Raw genomic sequence first — 19,747 nt, forward strand, 5'->3', positions numbered from 1 at the left:
GCCAGGCCTTGAAAGAGGCCTGTAAGTCTTGACCAGAAAACTTGGAAGGCTAGAAGGTAGGCAGGACCTGATAATTACTCCAAGGGTTCCTGTGGGAATTGGACTTAAAGGCTGTATACTATGCCTTGAAGCTTGCTCTGCTTTTCTTATTAGTTGCTTAACATAAATAGAATGTCTGAGATCAAAGTCCGAAAAACATATGAAATCCTGTACCTGATAGTCATCTGATGCCAGAATGTTCACTGAACCCTGATCTACAGTGTTCACTGTGTTCCTTGCGTTGTTATCTATAATCAGTAGTTGTTGATAGTAATCCAAGCATTTGAAGCTGATTGGTGATTTAACGTATCCTGAATGTACGTGCCCAAACATACCTTTCTCAATAAAAAGCACTGGAAAAGAGAATTCGGGGCTTTTCTCCTTTAGTGAGAACTGCCACCTCTCTTCCTCCCAGACAGAAATCAGTGTCTGGGTTAACTCATTTCTCCTCATCCACAATCCCGAAATCTCTGCTGCGAGAGTTTCCACCCAGCTGGAGCATGCCCCAACATTTCTGTATTTGACACTTCAATAAACTATTTTTTTAAAAGAAAAAAGAACCAAGATGTTTTAAAGAAGAAGTAATTTTAAGAAAAATCAGGGTAAAAATCCTATCTAGAAAATGTAGATGTTTGGCAAAGTTTCCCAGCAATGTAGTGAGGACAGGGGCCATTTTGGGGGATGCTTTTTAAAAAAGTATGGTAAAAAAACACCTATTGTAAAACTTACCATCTCAACCATTTTTAAGTGTATAGTCCCATAGTGTTAAGTATATTCATGCTGTTGTAAAACAGATGTCTAGAACTTTTTTATCTTACAAATCGGAAACTTTATACCCATTAAACAACAACTCTGTGTTTTCCCATCCCTCAGGCCTTCCTAACCACCACTCTACTTTCTGTTTCTATGAATCCGACTACATTTGATAGCACATATAAGTGGAATCAATACAGTATCTGCCCTTTTGTGACTGGCTTATAGGGTTTTCTTCCTTTTTAAGGCTGAATAATAATCCATTGTATGCATGTACCACATTTTGTTTCCATTTATCTGTTGATGGACATTTGGAGTGCTTCCACCTTTTACCTATTGTGAATAGTGTTGCTATGAACATGAATGTGCAAATAAACTCTAAAGACCCTGCTTTCGATTCCTTTCTTCGTCCCTCCCTCCCTCCCCCGCCTCTTTCTCACTCTCTCTCTCTCCCTCTTGCTCTGTCTCCCCTTCCTTCCTTCCTCCCTCCCTCCCTCCCTTTCTGTATTTCTTTCATTTTTGTCATATGTCCAGAGGTGAGGTTGCTAGTTCATATATGGCAGCTTCATTTGTAATTTTTTAAGGAGCTTCCATACTGCTTTCCATAGAAATTGCAGCCTTTTACGATTCCACCAACAATACATACGAGTTCCCATTTTTCTACATCCTCACCAACACATTTTCTGTTTTTGTGATAGCAGCATAGATCAAATTTTTAAAAGATCTTATTTATTTACTTTTAGAGAGAAGGGAAGGGAGGGAGAAAAGGAGAGAAATATCGATGTGTGAGAGATACATCAACTGGTTGCCTCTCGCACACCCCCAACCGGGGACCTGGCCTGCAACCCAGGCGTGTGCCCTGACCAGAAATCAAACTGGCAAACTTCAGGTTGGTTGACAGGCTGGCACTCCAGCCAGGGCTATAGGCCAGTTTTTCAGAAGCCATTTTTGAAGGTTGGCTTCAAAATTAAACTCTAAATATCAATGGCCTTCAAGAAAAGTCCCTTAAAACCTTATTGGAACTTTATGTTTATCCTAAAAGACCAGCAATGTTTTAATATGACTTTACCTTTTTGAATTTGTCTTGATGTGCTTAACAAGTGAAATGCACAACAGTATACTAAAAGACTCATAGCAAGAGGAAAATTCTAAAGTTATGTTTTCATCTCTTGTTTGAAATACCACCCATGTCTGTTTCTCCCAGAAAAAAACAACCATATCGTTAAAAAAAAAAAAAAAAAAAAAAAAAAGAACAAGGACAAAGTAAATACATAATTTATTTCATTAACTTGGGTCCTGCTACACTGGAAAAACTGGGAATTCTCCCAAACAGAACAAGTGGATTGGCATAAGCAGAAGCAAAGAACTGTCCAAAGTAATGACACAAGTAGGAGGCAAAGAGACTAAGGTGTGAACTGAATCAGTAGGTCAAACAGAAGAGCGAGGCCCCAGGAGCTACACTTAGTTGCCTACCTTGCTCTTCCAGAAGGACTCGCACAGCTGAGTTTTCCTCTACTTTTTTTCTGGCTGCTGCTGCTTCTTCTTTTGACCATTGCATATGATCCCTATCAAAAAATAAAACAATTGTAAAACATGCTTTATAATTGAAGAAGCCAGAAAAGGGCGGCAGGGGATACATCTGTCATTCTAGATTACTCAAAGACAAATGATACAAACTAATTCCATGTTGACTGAATATATTTTGTGTCAGATGTTCTTTCTGATAAGTGCTGGTACAACCCTGAACTTCTAAGGTTTCTTTGCTTAAGTCTGGTTGTGCTGCAAGCCCCAGCTACCTTTTGGACATGACTGCTGACTGTCCCAGAAGCCCTACTAGGGTGCATGATTATTTGGGTACTGGTATGGTTTACTGTATTTTACTCTAAGGCTAAGTCCATTTGCTTTTTTGTTAATTTATGAACAGGGCATTTTTTATAGTTTTTGAATGCTCTTTTTACAATACTTGTAAAATATTTTGTACTTCAGTTTTTAAAGTAACTTTAGACTTTTCTTATTGGCTGCCTTCATTTCTATAAATGGATTAATTTACATTTAAATTATAGACTATGAGGCATAGCATATAAAAGGGTCACCTTCCTAAGATCTGGTACTTTCCTTAGAATTTATGTTCCCTATATGAGAGGCTATTTCCTGCTACACACACACAAAAAGTCTCTCTTGGAATAAAAGCAGCATCTTTGTACAAAGAGGTGACCTTTTTTTGGTTTTGTTTTTACAAAGTTTGTATTTCCTTTTTGCAACTGGTAAAACTATAGTGTGTCATGTGACTTCCTGGAATAAACCATTTTTCTAAACAATAATGAAATAACATACTAAAAAATTCAAGTTCTATATAACTTATTGATAATTGTAAAAAAATCACTAACATTAATATCATATGAGCCCTGGCTGGTGTGGCTCAGTGAATTAAGCGCCAGCCTAAGAACCAAAGGGCTGCTCGTTCGATCCCCAGTCAGGGCACAAGTCTGGGTTGTGGGCCAGGTCCCCAGTTGGGGGGCGCACAAGAGGTAACCACACATTGATGTTTCTCTCCCTCTCTTTCTCCCTCTCTTCCCCTCTCTACAAAAATAAAAAAATAAAATCTTTTAAAAAATATCATATGATATTTATAGCTATCTCACTAAGGAGAAAGGGGTAAATTATTAAATGTCTGAGATGCATCATTATGGTGACTGATAAACATTAACTGATACGTGCATGGAGCTGGGAACAAAAAAATCCATGGACAGTTTATACAGCAAACAAAAAAAATCCATTTTGATTGGTTCTCTTGGGTAACTGCAGGTGAAGTTAGGATCTGGGTATGGTCAGAATCAGAGGATCTCAAGGGTGAACAGTTTAGTAGTGTGCAAGACATGATGGCTTGGAGAGGGACTGGAGGGAGACCAATTAGAAGTCTGCTGTAGTGATCTAGGAGTAATGAGTCCCAGGACTAGGGTGGTGGCAAAGGAAAACAAAAAGGAAGAGTAGGAGAGACACTGTGAAAAAGAAAAACTGTTATGTCCTGGAGATTAACTAGATATCATGAGAGTAGAATAAAAAGAGTCAGAAATGATTTCAAGGTCTTAAAACTGAGTATCACGGAAACTGTGACCCTGGCTGGGTGGCTCAGTTAGTTGGAGCGGGATCCCATATACCACAAGGTTGCGGGTTCAATCCCTCCCTGGTCAGGGCACATAACTAGAATTCACATTTCTCTCTCACATCACTATCTGTCTGTCTGTCTGTCTCTCTCTCTATATATATAAATCAATAAATGTATCCTTGGGTTGGGATTTAAAAAAGAGAAACTGGGGGTAATAATGACAGAATAAAGAGCTGGTTTGGGCAGAATGATGATAAACTTGGTACTATTTTAAGTAATGAGTTTGCAATCACATATGAGAGGGTGTATTCCAGTGAACTGCTGATAAACACACCACTGAAAGGTGAGAAACCGCTTTATTTTAAGAGGAATTAAAACTGGTATGCTGAAGTCCTCAGGAAAAGCAAACAATAATATAAAACTTAGTTTTACAGATGAAACATGAACTACCATTATTTTAAATAAAACCTAATTATTTACAACTCAAATAATCATTAAGCAGCTTGTCACTTGTTTTAATGAATAAGATTAGAATAGATTTTTGTTTTGACTTATTTTAGTATATGTGAACAATCACATATATAACTCTAAGCCGGCAATGATACTTAGTATTCAATACATATAAATATATAGGGTGGGGCAAAGGTAAGTTTACAGTTGTTCATATGAAAAATAATAAATAATAACAAGAATAAACTGTTTCATGTACACACAACTGTAAACCTACTTTTGCTCCCTCTGTATATAGAATATTATTAAAGGGAACAAATCAATTTATTTAAAAGGTAGTATTATAAAGGTTGGGGACAAGTTTCTCATCTGTAAATTTCTACTACATGTAAAAAAGAATCAAGCTCTAAGACAATGAGCGTATATATGGTCTTTAGCTTTATGCATGTTTTAAACTGTTAGTCTTAACTTGCTTCTTCTTGAGTATTTATAGATTTAGTTATTTCTTAAATTGCTCTAACTTCCTTACACTGTTTATGTTGCTTCATTTTCTTAACTGCTAAGTGAGGGTAATACTATACCCTAAGCCATTGCAGAACAGATTTTCCACTGTACAATTACAGAATCCCCACTGAAACCTACAAAATGTTTCTACTGTATTTATGGGACTTCCTCCAGACCTGCAGCTTTATGGTAGTTTTTATATCAGAAAAGTCTAATTCATGTATACCAAATCCTAACAGACAGCAATAAGAATCATTCAAGTTTATAAGTAATAAATACAATTGCAATAGAAATTAAGCATAGAAACAACTAACAAACAAACTGAAAATACAGTAGTCCCTCTCCATATCGCGGACTCACTGTATGGTGGGATTTTAAAAAATATTATATTTAATTATTTATTGTGGCTTTTTCGCTATATCGCGGGATTTTGCAGTACTGTATACATATGTTGTTAAAGTTACGTAGGTTTAAGAGTGTAGAATATGTTTAAGAACTTAAGTAGAGTTTATAAAAGTGTGGAAAAGGTTAATAAGGGAGTGGGAAGGGTTAATAAGGGACTGGGAACGGTTTATAAGTGTGTGGGAAGGGTTTATAAAGTCTTAACATATATATAAATACTAAAATAAATGTAAGGTTTCTAGTCGCGGATTTTCACCTATCACGGGGGGGGGGGGGTTCTAGAATGTAATACCCGCAATAAGTGAGGGAATACTGTAATCAGGTATTTAACAACCACCACCACCACCACCCAAGGGAAAAAAAAGGCTTATACTATGAATTGTACTTCTGGGAATTCATTGAAACAAAGTAACTCCAAAGAACAGAGAAGTTCTGCACAGGGAAGTATCTGTACCATGATATTCACTGGAATACCAAATACAATACCGAAACTGAAAACAACTTAAGTGATAGGGTAATAAAAAAACTCAAAGGAATTTTATACAGACATTTAAAATGATAAATATGAAGGGTATGTCACAATGTGGAAAAATGTTTATGAAATAACATGAGGTTAAACCAGCATATTCCCAATTATATATATATGTATAGTAATCACAGCTATATAAAATTATATACATATTGGGTGAAATAATAGTTATGTTAAAATAGTGGAATTAAGTGTCTTAAAATTTCCTTAAGATTATAAAACTGCATTAACTAGAGATAATTTTTTAAAAACTGTATTTACAGGCCTGGCTGGTGTGGCTCAGTTGGTTGGAGTGTTATCCTGTCCTGTAACTGAAAGGTAGCAGGTTTGATTCTAGGCCAGGGCACATACCTAGATTGCAGGTTCAATCCCCAGTCTGAGGTGCATACAATCCCCAGTCCGGGCGCACATGATTCCCGGTCCAAGCACACAGAGGAGGCAACTAATTGATGCTTCTCTTCTGCATCTATATTTCTCTTTCTCTCTCTTTTTCTCCCTCTATCTCTAAAAAGCAATGAAAAAACAAAAACAAAAAAAAATACCAACCTTCAGGTGAAGATAAAAAAAGCTATATTTACATAAAAACAATACTGTATGTTTAAGGCATATAACAATGGTCATTAAAGCTTTACGTCATTCTCCTTGGGGGAAACCCAGCAATCTTATGCTAACTCAGAGGATATGTTTTCTTAAAAAAGATAAAAAAGTAAAAAAAGAGAATTGAGCAGGGAATATAAAATATACTGAGTATTTTTGAAAATTTGAATTTCATATTAAAAATAAAAGATTGGATTTTCGAGTAAGATACTTTCACAAAATGATTGGTAGAATTAGTCTAATAATTTTATGGTAATCATAAGTCCTATGACCTCAGTTCATATATGTGTGTGTATGTATTTCTTACTCCTTTATAAATATGATGCAATTGAATGATTGCTTACTTTAGCATTAAGTTGATGGCTATAACAGTATAAATAATTGTGCATTTGTCTTGCTTTGGAAAAGTTAAAACACACACATACACATACTGTTTATTTTGAGTACTAATGTTTTTGAGGAGTCTACGTATAGACAATTCTTCTCAATGTGGTATCACTTCCTATATAATTTTAACAATCAGATGTAAACTAAAGTACCCAGTGTAAGCTGTGTGGATAGAATGTTTTTCTGTTTTTGTCATTTATTGTGTAGATAAAAATCTCATCATACAACAAAATTTAAAGACAGCTTTTACAAATGTATTAGATGACCAGTGAATTAAAATTAAAATATTCTTACGTAAAAGAAGATATGAAGTTTATTAGTTTCAGCTTAAAACTATTCAATAATCCTTAATTCCATAATACATTTATATTTATTACAGTTATAATAACAAAAAAATGTTAAATAGAAAATCTTGCCTGTCACTTAGATATCCTAATAAATTAATTTTTCAAGTTCCCTCCCTGTACTTGTGTATATACAAAAACACATTTTTCTATATAGTTACAAAATCTTCATAATTATTAATTAAAGCTTCTGTATGACTTCTGATTTTGGCCCTGACAGCATATCTGGTAATAAGCTTACCCTCCTGTCATAAACAATGATAAGACTGGATAAAATATATAAATCAACTATTTGTAGGCATTAGACTACATTTCAGACAGTGTAGGACTGGGATACTTAAGAAAAAAGAAACACAAAGGTCAATATCCACATTCACACTGGTTTTCTGCCTGGGGATACGTTCTAGACTGTGGTGCAGAGCTGGAGTCTAAGCAGAGTAGCTGTCTCACTGAGTGGTGAGACTTTGTACAGCAGAATATTGAAGAAGAGGAAGCTAGACAGAGAAGAAGGCCCTTGAAGTCTGCAAGAGAGTTCTCGTTGAGCTTTTAGCTAGTGCTGGCTGTACACCCACAGGACGGACACCACTGGGCCTATGGAGAGGATTCTGGAGTGATGGTGGAAAGAGAGAATTGACTGCACATAGGCAGTGCACCGCTTGGAGATATTTGAGTTCTGACTAAGGCAGAATGGAGAGACCTCTCTGAATACCTCAGGTATGCAGTTAAGACCCCAGAAATGCCATACCATAGGAATAAGAGCCATACTATATTCAGGACAATACCAAAACAGTCGTACCCTAATAACATCTTAAATTAAATATGACCTGGCTAAGATTTGGAAGTACTCTAACCACTTGCCAGAAAACACCTCCACCTTAAAGGAAGAAGACATAATCCAGATTCATACAAGATATCATCTATAATGCCCACTCTACTATCAAAACTATATGCATATGAAGAAGCAGAAAAATGTGATTCCTGTCAACAGAAAAGACAGTCAAATACAGACTTCGAAGACCCAAATTTGGAATTAGGATACAAGGACTTAAAAACAGCTTTTCAAAATATGTTCAAAGATTTAAAGGAAGAGATGGACAGAATGAATAAATAGATGGGACACCTCAAAAAAAAAAAAAAAAAACAATTTAAGAGAAAATTCCAGAACTAACCCATATCCAATTATGACATTAAAAGTTAATTGGGTTGGCTTAACAGCTAACAGATACCACAGAAAGAAAGGGTCAATAAACTTAAAAACTTAAAGGTGTATAAATTGCTCAAACTGAAGAACAGAGAAAGGAAAAATGTACAAATTTGGTAACCTAGGGGATCATACAAACTGGTCTAAGAAACACATAAATGAAGAGCCAGATATTGAGGATGAGTGAATAAGGAAAAATACTGAAGAAACACTGCCTAAAATTTACCCAAATCTGATTTTTACAAAGAGGCAATCAGTAAATTCAGGAATCATAGCAAACCCAAGCAAGATAAATACACAGAAAACTCCTGAAAATCAAAGATAAAGAGAAATCTTAAAAGCAGCTATAACATACAGGGGAAGAGCAATGCAAACAACAGCCGATTTCTCTGAGAAATAATGGAGGCCAGAACACAAAGAAATAACATCTTCAAAGTATGGAAAGAAAACAATCTATTAACCGAGAATCTACATGTGGTGAAAATATCTTTCAAAATTTTAAAATAAAGATATTTTCAGATAAACAGAATTTGAGAGAATTTGTTACCAGCAGAATCTACACTACAAGAAATGTTAAAGAAAAACTGTGCGCTAAGGAAAATGGTACCAGGTAGAGCCTCAGATCTACAGGGTGGAATAAAGATACCAGAAGTGATGTAAATACGTGGGTAACTACAAAAGGCAATGGTTTTTTATTCTTTCTTAATTTCTTAAAAAATTATTAACTATATGTAGCAAGAATAATAACATAACATATACAGAAGTAAACTATATGGCAACAATATAACTGAATGGATAAGCAGAATCATATTGTAAGGTTCTTACATTTTATATTACGTGGGGCAATATTAATTCTAAGTAGACTGGTTAAGTTTAGAAAGCATTACATTGTAATCTCTAGAACTGTGGTTCTCAAAACTGTGGTCCACCTTTTCAGGTGGTCCACTAAATCAAAACTATTTTTATAATAATACTGTTATTTGCTTTCTCCTTTGTGTTGACATTTGGACTGATGGTGTGAAAACAATGGTGAGTAAAACTGCAACTGCCTTTGTATGAAAAAAGGTGGAGGCACTAGCGGTCACTGTATTCTATACCACCATCCAGTGGGTGGTAAAAAAGAGACTCATTTTTGTTTTAAAAAATTCTATCCATTGAAGACTGTGCTTGACGGAGCAGTAAAAATTATTTTATAAAATACTGACCCTTGGGTAGATACATTTTTGATATGCTATTGACAAAATGGGAAGCAGACATAAAGCACTCCTGTTGCATACTGAAGTATGATGACTGATTTGTAGAAAAGCACTTGCACAAATGTTTGCATTGTAAACTGAACTATCTGCTTTTTTTTCATGGAATTCTATTTTTACTTGAAAAAAGCAACTGTATACAAACCATTATTGTATCAGCAAAAAAAAAAAAAAGCTTCCAATTATAATTGTAAGATTCCATCAATTGTAAGAAGTATCATGATTTCATAGATGTTAATGGTGAAAAAAAGGTGAGTCTCAGAATGCATGAAATATAGTTGTTATAGGTATATCATCACAGTCACGTGCCACAAAAGGACAGTTAGATCAATGACAGACCACCTATACTAGTGGTCCCATAAGATCTTAAAGGAGCTGAAAAATTCTTATTGCCTAGTGACATCATAACTGTTGTAATGTTGGAATGCAATGCATTACTCATGCACACACATGTTGATGGTGATGCTGCTGTAAACAAATGTACTGTTTACTGCCAGTTGTAATACAAGTGTAGCACATACAATTACACTGGGGAACACAATTTTTGTTGAGTTAGATCTGACACTTGTTTTTGACTAACTTTTGGCATCTGAATCCAAAAATGACCCCAGTTTTTCTCTATGACATCAACTTTTGAAGGGACAGGATACCCTCCCTTTGTCCCAAAAATCATACAAAATGTACATACAAAGGAAAATAAGAAATTACCTGAATATACTGTTTATTTAGTTATCTTATTCATATAAAGGCTATATATTGTTACTGTAAGTCAAATTGTATACAAGTAGTAAAGTTCTGCTACCAAACATACATATTAAGGTATTTTACCTTTTCAAACGACAGGCTAGGAAATGCCAAAATGAGATACTTGAAACAGTCTCTTTCAGTTGGCAAAGCTTTAACAAATTGCTTCATGAGACCCAGTTTTATGTGCAGAGGTGGGAATATAATATTCTTTCTGTCAATAAGTGGCTCATGTAGAATGTTTAGATCACCAGGTTTGAGGTCAGTTCTTAGAGGTCAGTTGGACTCCACCCAATGCTTCTCATGAGCTCTGCTGTCCCACATACACAGAAAACAGGGATACTTGGTGTATCCATGTTGCTGACCAAGAAGGAAGCAGACCATTTTAAGGTCAACACAGATGATCCAATTGTGCTTGTGATATTGCAACAGATCAATGATTCTCTTAATGTCTTCATACTCTTCACGAAAACAAACTGAATGGCCTATTGGAACTGCACCAAATAAATTGCCATTGTGGAGGAGGACACACTTCAAGCTCTGCTTTGAGCTGTTGATGAACAGTCGCCATTCTATTGCGTTCTAGATCGGAATTCCCAATTCCTCCATTAAACCATGTATGTTATGGCAATACACAAAGCCACCATCACTTGGAAAGTACTGCAGACATGCACTTTCTCTTGATTGAAAGTAGGATGCCTTTGCTCCCTTTTCAAGCAAGTTTTTCTTGTGCAGTCTTGATGCTAGGAGTTCTGAAGCCTTTTTGGACAGTCCCAAATCTCATGTCAAATCATTCAACTCATACTGATCAAGTCCCGTATGAACTGAGTCATCTTCAATTTCAAAATCTTCATCATTGCTGTCACTTAGTTCTTCACCATACTACTGTTTTTAGAAAGAGGGTAGTTCAATGAAAACTGGCACTGGGATTTCAGCTGAATGAGGCACTGGTTGTATAGCTGATGGTAGACTAGGATATTCTATTTTACACTTACTTTTCTTGTTAAAGCCTGACGTTTTCACTCTACAAAAGTAACAGTCACTTGAATTGTCTCTGGCCTTTCGCCAAACTATAGGTATACCAAATGGCAATTTATCACGTGTTCCTTTCGTTCACATCCATAAACTCTCAACACACTGCTTGCACACCTTGTGAGAGGCCCAAGACTTTTCTTGATCACCAAGTTTTACTTTAAAATATGCAAAATAGGCTTGCCTGACAAATGCACTGATGTTTTTTGTCCTTTGACTGGGAATGGTGTAACTGCCACAGATATAACAAAACAAATCAGAGTTGTTTAGGCACTTACAATGAGAAATAGAAGAGGCAGACATCATCTGAAGAAAAGGAAATAAGTATGTATGTAAATAACAAAATAAATTCTGCTAACTCCTTGTACACAGACAAGAACTCGGACTACACTTAGGAAAATGATTCACTATATAGAGCGGTACACAGCCTCTCACCACACTGTCTCATGTGTAACTGAATAGCCTAGACAAGTATGAACCTGTCACTGGTCTCCAAGGTCGTCCCCCACCCCTCTCCACTTGAGGGAGGTTTGCTCTCAGCCAATAGGAGAGCACTAGTGCTTCCCTCGATCCAGGCTCTCCAGGCTCGATCCAGCCTAGAGTAGTCTCATTAAGATACACTGCGCAGAAAATACTTGATATGACAGAAGAAAACCTCAGTTTTGAAATCAGCATTCCTATTTAAGTCTAAAACAGCTGAAAAATTGAACTCAGTAGGAATTATGTTAAAAATTATTCCCCTGTGTTATGTATAGTAAGTACATAATAACTGATAAGATAATAAATGATTATGTGACTAGTTTATGTATTTACTACACTTTTAAACATTATATAGAGTGCAGTCTTTCTACTTATTAAAAAAAGTTTGCTATAAAACAGTATGCTGTGCTACACTGGCAGTAATCTCAGGTTTACTGCATCCCATCATTTTCTCTTGTGCTTGATTTAATCTCATATTGTTTAGCTTGTTTAGTTACACAAATACTTACCATTGTGTTACCATCGCCTACAGTATCCGTTACAGTAACATGCTGTACAGGTGTGTACTCTAGGAGCAATAAGCTATACCACATAGCCTAGGAATGTAGTAGGCTGTGCCATCTAGATTTGGGTAAGTGCACGCTATGACGTTCATACAAAATCACCTAATGAAGCGTTTCTCTGAATGTACACCCATTGTTAAGCAACTCATGACTGTAACTAAACTAAGTTCAGTTAAATCTTTACTACTATTGACACTAATTTCTACTTTTGACTCCTGGCTTGCTACATTTCTTTTTGGCTGTAATAAATATTTTAGTTAATTATTTTTATTAGTAAATCAGTTTCTTACTAAAGAATGAGTGAGTTACAAAAAAAGACACACAAAAAAGCCCCAGAAAGAACCAATTATCTGCCCACTTCTGCATACAATGGAATAGAAGTCACAGCTGCTGGAAGAAATAATACCCACTTCCCTCATTTAATGAGAACCTATATCTATCAGGTGCAGGACTGTGAATTGGGGACACAGACATGAAGAAGATTTGGTAGAACTCAAAACTGTTGAGAAGATGAAGAGTTGTAATTGGTTTTTAAAGAATAAAGAATTTATCAGGTAGAGAGTAAGATAGAATAAGCGCATGAGGGCCTTCCTTTTTATAAAAAATTAAAATTCAAACAATACTAATGCATATAAAATATAAGGTTTCATCTATACCTTTCATCCCCATGCTCACCCTTGAGATAAACACTCTCATCAGTATGATGTGAACCTTTCCAGATTTTTCTATGTAAATAAAAATAAATATATGTATAATATATACATGTAGTACATATATAAGAATTCCTTTATAAAAATGAGGATATACTAGAGGGAGCATTTGAGATCTTGCTTCTCGACATGTTTTCAGTTTAACTCAAATAAACTTATAAAAATTAAAAAAGAAAAAGAAGTAAGGCTATATGTACTAGAGATACTTTTCTGTAACTTACTCTTCTGTTTACTGACATATAGCCATAGTATATATAAATCTCATTTCTATTAACTGCTACATTATTTTCCAATGTATGGATATAACCATATATTTAATGGCCTTATTGAGGTGTCATTGACATATTATAAATGTCACATATTAAAATGCACAGTTAGATAAGTTTTGATATATGTAGATACTGATGAAACCATTACCACAATCGTGATAATAAATACTTGTATGTTTAACTTTTTAAGAAACTGCCAAGCTGTTTTCCAAAGTAGTTTTTTCCATTTTATATTCCAACCAGCAGTGTATGAAAGTTTCAGTTCCTCTACACCCTTACCAACATTTGGTATGGTCAGTATTTTGAATTTTAGCTATTCTAATAGGTATGTAGCAGTATTTCATTGTACCTTTAATTTGAACTTCTGTAATGACTAATGTTGTTGAGCCTCTTTTCATGTGCTTATTTACCATCTATGTAACTTCCTGGTGAAGTGTCTGTTCAAATACTTTGCCTATTTTTATTGGGGTTGTTATTAAATTTTGAGACCTTTTTATATATACTGATTATAAGTCTTTTATCAACAATAACAATGAACAAGCTATACTGGAAACATACAGCATGGTAAGTATAGTTAATAATACTGTATTGTATATTTGAAAGTTGCTAAAAGAGTAGATCTTAAAAGTTTTCGTCACAAGAAAAAAAAAATTTAACTGTGTGGTGATGAATGTTAACTAGACATTGTGGTGATCATTTTGGCAATATATACAAATATAGAATCATTATGTTATATACCTGAAACTAATATAATGTTGTATGTCAATTATATCTCAAAAAATGCAAAAGAAAAAAAGAACTATTAATACATACAACAACATGGTAAATCTGAAAATAATTATGCTAGTGAAAGAGGCCAGACAAAAAAGAGTACATAAGAATATGTATAATAATTCTCTTTACATAAAATATTGGAAAATGCAAACTAACCCATTATGCATATGTTCTTCCTTCCTTCCTTTTTTTTCCCCCTTTTGCTTTTCTGCAAATAAATCATCTTGATACTCAACCTTACTCAGAAACCTGTTTATCTTTCTCTGTAAGCTCCAATTTGAAGGCTAGGTATTACATTTTCTCCAGTTTTCTGTAACCTGTGAGTGTCAGAGGTGGCAAGGAGAGGGAAAAACTTTTCTGGACAGTGGGCAGTCTTTATGAGAGTCTGCTTCTTTTTGCTGTTTCTTTTCTTTCTTTTTTTTATTTTTTAAGATTCATTAAGTTCTATGCTAGGTTTCATTTACCTACTTAGGATTGTGTCCTTGAGCTTTGAATAGTTTCCTTAAAACAAAGAAACAAACAAACAAACAAACAAAAAAAAACAGAAGAAAAAACAAAACACTATAATATTATTTCTATTTATTTATTTTTAAACCCTCACTCTAGGATATGTTTATTGATTTGAGGGAGGGAGGGAGGGAGAGAGAGGGAGAGAGACAGAGACAGAGACAGAGACAGAGACAATGATCAGTTGCCTCCCATACATGCCCTGATGTCCCGACTGGGGATCGAACCTGCAACCTAGTACGTACCCTGACCTGGAATTGAACCCGCTACCTTTTGGTATATGGGATGATGCTCCAACCTATTGAGCCACTGGCCAGGGCAGGAAATCTTCCTTTATATGTCAATTATACTACAATAGAGCTGAAATTTGAAAAGAAAAAAGAAACCTTCCTGACTATGCCAAAACAGAAGTGATTTTGCATTGTTGAGTTGTTCTTATAAGGCATATACCTCATAAGAACATGCTAGGCCCTTAAAATTTGCTGACTTGTGTTACTAATTATCAAAATTTCCTATAAACATATATCTATCTTCCCCAATAGAGGGTGAATTTCCCGAAGGCATGGACTAGGGTCACACCAGTGTGTTCTAAGCAGCGAGTACTGAATGCACATTTGCTGACTGACAAGTACTTGTAGAGAAGAAGGGCCTGTTGGGCAGGAAGAGGATTCTACCTAGAAAAGAGGCCCAAAGTGAAACACTAGCAAATCAGGACCAGGGGTGAGCAGGGAGGGCTTGCAAGAACCTCAAACCTGAGGAAAGCACCTGAGAAGTTTCACTTTTCCAATTCCATTTGCAAAGAAATTAGAACTGGCAACTCTTAAGTTAGGATCAGTTAGCCTCAAACATAAGCTAAAATCCCTTTCTTGGTACTAAATAAAAATAATACTGGCAATGTTTCATATACATGCACAATATCAAACCTAAGAAGATAACTCACCACATGTTGTGCTCAAAAACTTTAGCGGGGTCAGTTAAAATCCTTGATCCCAGAGGGGCTGCTGGGTGATAACCACTTTGGTATCTGTGTGGCGCCTTTCTTATCCTTAGGCAGGAAATAGAATTTCTCCAAATCCCATTCATCCTCATCAGTAACTGAAAAATTACAAATGATTAATTAGTCAATATGGATTAAACAGTGTATTGTTTAATAGCCAAAAACTGGTCTAAAAGGTTTACAACCTGAAAAAGGACATGGAAACTAAATACTTATAAATGAAAGATGGGCATGATAGCTTCTCTCCTCAAGTATTTTCAGACTAAGAGAAGCAAAAAGATTATTTAGAGTGTAAGACCTTGTCTGGCATTTAAAAAAAATTTTTTTTTATTTATTGATTTGAGAGAGAGACAGAGACAGAGAGATATAGATTTGTTGTTCCACTTATATGCATTCACTGGTTGATTCTTGTCTGTGCCTTGACTGGGGATCAAACCTGCAACCTTGGGCTATTGGGATGACACTCTAACCAACTGAGCTACCCAAACAGGGCCCTGGCTGTCATTCTTTATAAGTCACAGCCTTGACCAAGTGTGCTTTGTTTGGTATTGCTTATTTAAAATTAGTATCTGGCCAAAACATGTAAGCCCAGAATCTGGATTTGTGTATTAAAAAGTTTTCTAAGTCATTTTATTATTTTTGTTCTGGAATTCTAGTAAAACATGTTTCTAGGGGATATTTTGTGACCACAAGACCAAAACCTCAAGTATGGGAGTAGAATAAGTAAATAAGCCTATTGTCTCATTTCCTGGGCTGAGCTAAATAATATGAAAAATAGTCAAATAAATAAGGAAATACAGTATTAAGATATGATCCCAGTAATTCTTAACTCTAACAACCTCATATACATATACTTTTAAGAATAGTCAGTAATACATTTGCAAAATAGGTTTCCCTGTATAAAACACACGCTTTAATTCTAGCTCATTAGTTGACTAGTCAAATCCATCCCCATTTCTGGAAGAATAATTTAAACATTTAAATGTCATCTTAATTATATATTGGTAAATACGTCAGTTTAAAATGTTTAAGGAAAAGTATCAAAAAGAAGCTCTGAAGAGCTTACTTTTTCCAGTAAGGATCCAGTAATACTGCTTGGCGTTTCACTCCCATTCAGTTGTTCATCACGACATTCAGCCTCATGCTGTAAGCTGTCAGATGGAAACAGATGCTCTAAGGTGTGTGTACGTAATATGCATTAGAGACTACCCAAGGTGCTATTAAGCATAAAAACGACATGTATTGTACACCCTTTACCACCTTATTGAAAGTCAATGGGTTTTAAGACCATGAATTCCAAAATGAACTGCAGAATGTCAAAAACATCTCATGTTTTTGTACACAAAGCTCTAGATATTCCTTTTGGAAAAAATAAAACGGCTTAGTTATACACACCAAAAAGACTGTAATGGCTCTATTCAAATGTGACTAACAATGATGAGAAATGAAACATTCAGTAGATAGTGCTGATCTCCTGTTTCTTGTTTGTTTTTTCTTCTCCACTAAATGCAAGCTTTTTGGTGGAAGCAAATGAAGTTAAATGCTCCGCCTACCACTACCTTTCCTCTGATGTGCCTTTGTTCTTTTCTCCTGCCAGTGTGCCGCTTCAGACTAACAAAAACCTACTTGCACAATTATTTTTAGAGCTCTTTTTCTGCAATGAACACTACTCATAAAATCTTCTGTGTGCTGAAAAGTAGAAACTGATTACACCTAGAAAAAGAGGCAATTCATGCTCAAAAGTGTAAAATGATGTAAACATATTCCACCCAGGAAAGCTAAATCAAAATGAAATTTCAATCCTTCAAATAATCATAGGATACTTATCTATATCTATATATAGAAGAGGAGGAAGAGAGAGAAAAATATATATGAGTTTCTCTCACTATAAATGACAGAGAGCCTCTATAGACAGTTGGAGACAAAAAGTCATAACCAGACTGGATATTAGGTAATTCAGGAAGATGTCAGAGATGTGAGTGCCTTGCAAGCTGCCAGCCTGTAGAGAGACTATAGTGTGGGCAGGACCTAAATGGATGGCAATTTGTCCTGCTTAGGCAGCTGTTTTTCTAATTAACCACATAAGTATCTTTATCTATTTTGCTTATTATCTGCCAACATCACAGCCTTGCATTGCTCTTTATCTTTTTCATTATATAAATATACAAATTAATATAATAAATATAATACAGATACATAATAAAATTACATAGATGTCTTCTCAAGTGAATTGCAAGCTTTGAAGGGCAGCACTAAACTGTTTGTGAATTAACTGACTGATTACACAAAAAAATGATACTTGCCTGATATAAATTTAATTGGAAGGAGGATACTTCATATTTTCCAGGGTGGCTCCTAAGATCTTTACAGTGTGGAAAAAGGAAGGGACAAAGGAGTATGACACTATACAGGCAGCTATCCAGTTCTATTGACTGCTGCCATTAAGAAATATGTGCTTGATGTTATTACTCACATGATAGTATAATGTGTTGGGAAAAGAAGAGCAGGGTTAGCCAGAATGCTGGTAGAAAAATGTGGTTTCTGCGGCCAGAGTGTTCCACTCTCTTTATGTACCCTCTCTTAACTCTCTTTGCCATGCCCTAATTTGAATACAGGTTTAACTAAGTTATTATTTGAAAAATGAAGTATGGGTAAGTAGCATTTTTATTTGAAATAGCTCAAAGAGGTACAGCTCAAAATATTCCACCCACCCAAAAGAAGGCGGAAAGGAAGAACAAAGGAAAAACAGATGCGACAATTAGTGACCAAATACCAAGATGGCATATTTAAACCCAACCATATCAATAATTTCATTCAATGTAAATGGACTCTAATTAAAAGATATAGATTGTCAATTGTGCATAAAAAAGCAAAACCCAATTATATGTTGTCTATAAGAGAAGCACTTTAAATATAAAGACACAAAGAGATTAAAATTTTTAAAAGAGATATTATGCAAATACTGCATGAAAAATACTGGTATTAACACAAAAAGTAGACTTTTAAAAAAGAATATTACAGAGCTAAAATGAGACATTTAATAATGATGAGCCAATGCATCAAGACATACCAATCCTAAATGTGCATGCACATAATAACAAAGCTTTAAAATACATGAAGGAAAAATAGACAGAACTTTTTAAAAGAAGAAATTAATAAATTCACAATACTTCTTGGAGATTTTAATATCCCTCTCTCAGCAATAAATAGAACAACTCTCAGTAACTATCAAAAAATCAATCAAGATATAAAAGACTTGAACATACCAACTTAAATGATACTTATAAAAAGAACACTGTATCTAATAACAGCAGAATACATATTCTTTTCAAGTGAACATGAAACATTTGCCAAGGTGGACCGTATATCCTAGGCTATAAAACAAGTCTCAATAAATTTCAGTGTATTAAAATAATAGAAAGTATATGCTTCCTGACCATAATAATATTAAATGTTAATATTTTTAATGTACTGACTCATACTAAATATCCTTTCTTAGCTTTGGTAATAGTAATTTTCTTGAACTATACTTGGTCTAATATGAATATAACCCTACCATTGTCTTATGCAGTGTTGTATATGGTATACCTTTTTTAAAAATGTATTTGTGTGTTTACACTTAAAGTGTTTCTCTCACAGAAGTATGTTGCTGATTTTTGTTTTTTTAATCCAAACAAAATAATAAGACATCTAGAAAGTTCCTAAATATTTAGAAATTAAGCAACATACTTCCACATAAACTATGAGTCAAAGGTTTACATGAGTTAGTAAATGGTAAATTAGAAAATATGTTAACTGAATAATAATGAAATCTTAAAACATCAAAATTTAGAAATTCTGTACAAGTTCCGATTAGAAATAAAACAGAAATTTACTTGTGAGGATAAGTTTTGCTGTTAAATGCTGCTGATTCATGTCGTTCAACAGAATTTTTTGAGAGCTTGGATTAATTTTCTCACAGAATATTATCCAATTGTACAGTCACCTTCATTCTCAATTTATATATAAATAAATATATAGTCTTGCAAGGTTAAAAAAAAATAAAAATTTTATGGGGTGTAACCAAAGCAAAATTTGGGGGAAATTTTATAGTTTTAAATGCTTCT

At 34.7% G+C, this 19,747-nt stretch overlaps 1 protein-coding gene across 3 annotated transcripts in view; it reads right to left on the reverse strand.

Moving 5' to 3' along the window:
* METTL8 (methyltransferase 8, tRNA N3-cytidine) overlaps window positions 1-19,747 on the reverse strand; it is a 73,329-nt gene that overhangs the window by 24,104 nt on the left and 29,478 nt on the right. For 2 of the 3 annotated variants that reach the window (XM_090280696.1, XM_090280700.1), the window contains exons 2-4: window positions 16,708-16,792; window positions 15,585-15,739; window positions 2,266-2,357 (exon numbers count right to left, since the gene is read on the reverse strand). In XM_090280696.1, the coding sequence (XP_090136822.1) occupies window positions 2,266-2,357; window positions 15,585-15,733 (241 nt within the window). In that variant the 5' untranslated portion in view covers window positions 15,734-15,739; window positions 16,708-16,792. The remainder of the gene's footprint in view (window positions 1-2,265; window positions 2,358-15,584; window positions 15,740-16,707; window positions 16,793-19,747) is intronic. The other variant, XM_090280705.1, reaches the window with a different exon arrangement.

Source organism: Furipterus horrens, unplaced genomic scaffold (assembly GCF_987537825.1).
Source record: "Furipterus horrens unplaced genomic scaffold, mFurHor1.1.pri manual_scaffold_1, whole genome shotgun sequence".
Taxonomy (NCBI): domain Eukaryota; kingdom Metazoa; phylum Chordata; class Mammalia; order Chiroptera; family Furipteridae; genus Furipterus; species Furipterus horrens.